The 5,270-nt window shown below is 41.6% G+C and overlaps 1 protein-coding gene across 1 annotated transcript; it reads left to right on the top strand.

The window, feature by feature from the left end:
- The first annotated feature begins 4,286 nt into the window (after positions 1 to 4,286).
- Positions 4,287 to 5,270, top strand: LOC131458684 (olfactory receptor 6C4-like). Its single transcript, XM_058627886.1, has one exon. It carries the CDS (start codon positions 4,287 to 4,289, stop codon positions 5,268 to 5,270), a length of 984 nt encoding a protein of 327 aa, XP_058483869.1.

Genomic DNA, 5,270 nt, shown 5'->3' with positions numbered 1-5,270 from the left:
CTATTTCTGTCTATATACAAAAACGTAAACAGTATAAAAATTAACAGTAAAGTAGTAAAACCAATGAAGCATTTACTATTTTAAATAATTTACTGCTAATGTTTTGACATGAATCATTAGTACATGGTATTTTTTGTTGCTATTGCTCAGCTAACACTTGAAAAGACCAATGATGAAATTTATGGTATGTACAACACAGTCATAGGACAAGTTTTCTGCGAACCTTCTTTATTTGTACCTCCTGTGTTTGTGTGATGACTGCAGTTACATTAGATACAGCAAACTATTTCAGTTCTGTCAATGTCTCTTCATGCAGTCCACTTGGGATATATTTCATGATTTAAGACTTACAAAAAGGTGATTTTGTATTTGTAGTGTCATTTAATTTTTAAAGAATAAACATGAAAGATATATGCTGATCAAATGTTTTCTTTAATGTTATTGACACCATTTTGTGGCTTATTATTATCATTATTATTATTATTATGGTTCTGTTTGGTATGTAATATCATTTGTATGTTGTGTCCCTCATCTGTGAAGCTCTGTAAAGATATGCCTTCATACCTGACTGAGGGAGATCTAAACACTGTAAGACTGAGAAACACAGTGAGAATTGTATGGAGCTGACAGATTAGTGTGAAATCATTTTGACAATGTTTGAATCTAACAGACAATAATTTTCAATAAATAGTTACACACTGCAACATTTAGACACACATTGTTTTACAAAATGTGTGGAAAGCTTCATAATGCGTACAAAACAGTGATAATATCAATGCATTCTACAGTAACATATTAAAGAGACACCAAGCCTCATTACTGACCTAAAAAGTAACTTAACATGATAACCATCTCCCATCTTGACTATTGCAACACTCACAGGCCTCCTGACCTGTGCTGTGAAACTGCAACAGATGGTCCAGAATGCTGCAGCGCGCCTGGTCTTCAATCAGCCTAAAAGGGCACATGTCACCCTTCTGTTCATTGAGCTCCACTGGCTACCCTGAGCTGCACTCGTGAAATTCAAATCACTGATGCTAGACTACAAAGTGCTTCATGGGTCTGCTGATGATGATGATGATCCACTGTATTCTGCAGCTCAGGTAGTTGTTGAAACAGCCTCTGGCTGCAATCAGTCTTTCTTCTTTTCTTTCCACTGTGTCTTTTTTCCTGCAAGCTGCCGTAGCTCTCTGAGTTTCTTTGCAGTTCTTAAGTTTCCCATTACTTTGTTCTTGAGGTCTGTCCTCAGGACACTTAATAGATTTGTACAATGTCTTCCTTTCCTGGCCTTGGAAAGGCCTTTCATGGGTCTGCTCCCACCTACTTAAATGCTCTCCTTAAGGCTTATATTACCCCTTGACGACTCTGTTCATCAAAGGATTGTCATCTTGCAGTGCCAACACCACCCACACAACAATCCAGACTATTTTCATGTGTCGCGGAACGACCTACTGAGCGCTACTAGATCAGGGTCGTCCATCTTCAAGAAGCTCTTGAAAATCCAGCTCTCCCAAGAGCATCTTCTGTCCTAGCACTTACCTTACACCCTCCCCTGCACTATCTCCTTCTGCACTTGGATCCACCGTGGCACTCTCACCCTCTATCAGTCCACTGTTCCTATCTAGTGGAGTTCTCCAAGACTACTTCTATGTAGCTTATTCCTCTTTTGTAAGTCAATTTGGATAAAAGACCCGGGTTCGAGCCCGGGTTGGAACAAGGGCCTTACTGCATGGAGTTGGCATATTTTCCCTGTGTGTGCATGGGTTGTCTGCAGTTTCTCCAGCTTCCTCCCACTGTCCAAAAACATGCAATATGGGGATTAGGTAAATTGGTCACTCTAAATTGACCGTGGCTAGAAAACCAAGGTTTGCCCAGTGGTAGTCGGCTGCAGAGGCTTTGTGGGACAAGAAATGACCAGGCTGCTTAAGGACTTGGGAATTCGAGGCCAAGCCCAACACCAAGCCATCAAATCCCTCTCACATGCAGGCAAGCTGATGGCTCTGGGTGAAGAGGAGAGACGCCACCTGGGCTCCAAAATAGCCTCCTTGGTACAGATGAGCAAAGAGCTGAGGGGGGCCCATCTGGGACACCAGGTGTTGCTGATGAGATTTCTGGAGGTGTTGTGGGCCTGTCATCGAAACACCAGAGAAGGAGGGTGCCCAACCGATGACCCCCATGAGGCCCTGAACCCTTCTGTCCCATAAACAATACCACAACTCCTACCCGGAAACCCCTCGAATGCCTGCTCCAACCCACCTCACACCTTGAGTGCAAATCACTAAGGGATTGTACAACCTAGTCCTTATACAGAACTTCATTAGTAGACAGTGTTAATAGTGCCCTACCTCACTGGCAAAGCATGGAGTGCCTATGTGGCAACATGCCATGGATGATGAGTGGGTGAAGGAAGCCATATTCAACAAGTACAAGATCACTGGAGGAGCTTCCATGAACCCGAGGTCAGGCCTGTTAACTGTACACCCACCTGAAGGATTTGTTCCAAAAGTGGATTGGACGGGCAAAAAGGTTGGTTGAAGAGGTCAAGCACCAGACATCCAAGTCTGGGTGAGGAAGCACAACCCTCAGGATGGCCAGAGGGCGGCAAAACGGGTGGAGAACTTCATGTTGCTAGGCGGAGCAACAAGAACTTCTGGGTTGTATTCTATCCAAGGCCTGTGGCACAAGGTAGGTCTGAAGGTTTTAAGAGTGGTCCAAAGACAAGCAAGACTATTAGGATGTTTTTCCAAAATATTTTTACCCCAGTCAGGCCCAGAGAGATGTCTGAGGTGAAGCCTTTTAAGTCAGACTGTCCTTATATAAAGCCAAAGCATTCAAGCCATACAGGCTTGGTGAGAAGGCGACAAACTTCCCCTGTCCTAGTTAATGGGAACAATACCGGTGCCCTGTTAGACACAGAAAGACACTAGTTCAGCCAATGTTGAGATTCTCCAGATGATGTCACATACTTGCCAGCGACAAGACTCAGCTCATAATGGAGGGGTAAACATATAATTTTTGTGTGTGGACACTCAGAGTTCTATGGCACTATATCTCTTGTGGAAACATCTGCAGAGAAGAAACTGCCGTCTTGTGTGGTTTCATAACACCAGCAAACACAACATTGTTTACTTCGGGAGCTCCGTATCGAGCCTGTCATGCAAAAGAATCCTTGGAAGTGGTTCTCATCCATACGGAGCTCCCGAAGTAAACAGCGAAACTCTCCAAGTTGTGTCCGGTTATGGGTGATGTTTTGAAACCACACATCACGGTGGTTTCTTCTCTGCAGACGATTCCACAACAATGTTTTGGTTAATGGTGAAAAGAAATGCAGTTTACTAGTAGACTACACACCAACGCTATATGCTGCAGGTAACAAAAGCTAATTCAAGCAAAGTTGACATTGACAAGGATGTGCCTTGAGATTCAGACTCAGAAACTAAACACAGACTTTTTGCTTCTTTTCTGCCTTAGTCCAGCACCAAATCAGAACATGCTTGACCACAGCATGGTTGCCAGTATAACCTCTGCTCCAGTGATACATAAGCAGTTTGGATTGCATCTGTAATATGTCGCTAAAACAAAACCTAACATCAGTCACATGATAATTTACTATATTTAGCTCTTCTTCTTCTTCATCAACTTTGGTGTTTTACAACAATTGGTATCCGTATTATTACATCACTGCCCCCATTTACTTCTGGATTTTCAGCTTCTTTTTTGGTTGTCCCTCTCCTTATTTGATAGTCATTACAAATTTCAAATTGTGCAAAAATGGTAGAAATTAATCTCCAGGAAATGCAGGTATTAAAAAACTTAAAGTCTTGTTTATTTTGGTCTGATATGTGTTTGGAAAATATAGGATCTTACCACAATTAGGAGGTCAATAATACATTGTTTAGTTCGGCTGGGATTGGGTCAGGCAACCTATGGAATGATTAATATTTGTCCGTCTTTTCTATCACGTAAATTGAGTTAACGGTCATTTACTACTGTACTATTCTTCTTGTGATCCACGAGAAAACAAACAAAAATATGTTTTCAAAGTGCCCAATGACCTCTTTGAATACCTGAAACAGCTGCAATCTGTAATTGAGTTCTGTGATGCTCGCATGTAGACTCAAGGGATCAGGCCGTCACCCTATCTGTCACAAACAGAGGAGCTTGTCATGTCTTCTTTAATAAAATGGAGCAAGAGAGAAACAAACTCACTTTTTAACAGAGCACATTGGTGTACTCCACATCTGTCCTTGTGCGTTGGAGATTTGAACACTGACAAGAATTTAACAATGGACTTATTCAACTCCGCTCTTGGCAAAAACATCACCTTTGTGCGTCCTGCATATTTTATAATAAGTGGATTCATTGGAATACCTAATGCCATGTATTACTATATCTTTCTCTTTTTTGTTTACATTATTTCAGTGGTGGGAAACACAGTTGTGATGACTGTAATTTATTTGGATCATAATCTGTGGACTCCAAAATATATAGTAGTTTTTAACCTGGCCTTTGCAGACCTGTTTGGTACCACTGCTTTGGTACCAAAGGTCCTTGACCTCTTCCTGTTTAACAATAACCGCATATCCTACAGCGACTGCTTGACATTCTTTTTCTTCTGCTATGTCGCTCTGACAATGCAGGTTCTTAATCTGATTGCACTCTCCTATGACAGACTGATTGCTATAATTTTCCCACTGCACTATCAAGTGAGAGTGACTCACAGGTTCATGTTTTCTTTGATTGCTTCTTTTTGGCTCTTTGCCATTGCTGTGTGCCTCATGGCAGCCGGCCTCCTCACAAGACTGTCCTTCTGTAAGTCTTCTGTGGTTGTTAACAGCTATTTCTGTGACCATAGGCCGCTATATTTACAGGCTTGCAATGACATAACACCCTCACGTGTCTTTGCTTTATTTCTATTTGTTATTCTTCTTTGGCTTCCTTTGAGTTTCATCTTGGGTACTTACGTGTGTATTGTCATTGCTTTGACTAGAGTGGCAACAGCTCAGGAAAGACTGAAGGCCCTTAAAACCTGCACAGCTCATATTTCACTGGTGGCCATCTATTTCATTCCAATATTAATCTCAGCTACCATGCAAAATATTCATCCAAATGACCGGATCATTAACCATTCTCTGACATATGTATTTCCTCCCATGTTAAACCCTATTGTTTATGTTCTGCAGACACAAGAAATCAAAACATCACTGAGAAAGCTTTTAAAGATCACAAAACAATCCAAGATTACCGTGAGTAAAGTACTGATTAGATGA

This window comes from Solea solea, chromosome 4, assembly GCF_958295425.1.
Source record: "Solea solea chromosome 4, fSolSol10.1, whole genome shotgun sequence".
Taxonomy (NCBI): domain Eukaryota; kingdom Metazoa; phylum Chordata; class Actinopteri; order Pleuronectiformes; family Soleidae; genus Solea; species Solea solea.
This window is presented reverse-complemented; position numbering and strand designations above follow the sequence as displayed.

Bases quoted from the DNA above. Each gene is read 5' to 3' on its own strand.
- LOC131458684 (XM_058627886.1), top strand. From the start codon at position 4,287: ATGGACTTATTCAACTCCGCTCTTGGCAAAAACATCACCTTTGTGCGT.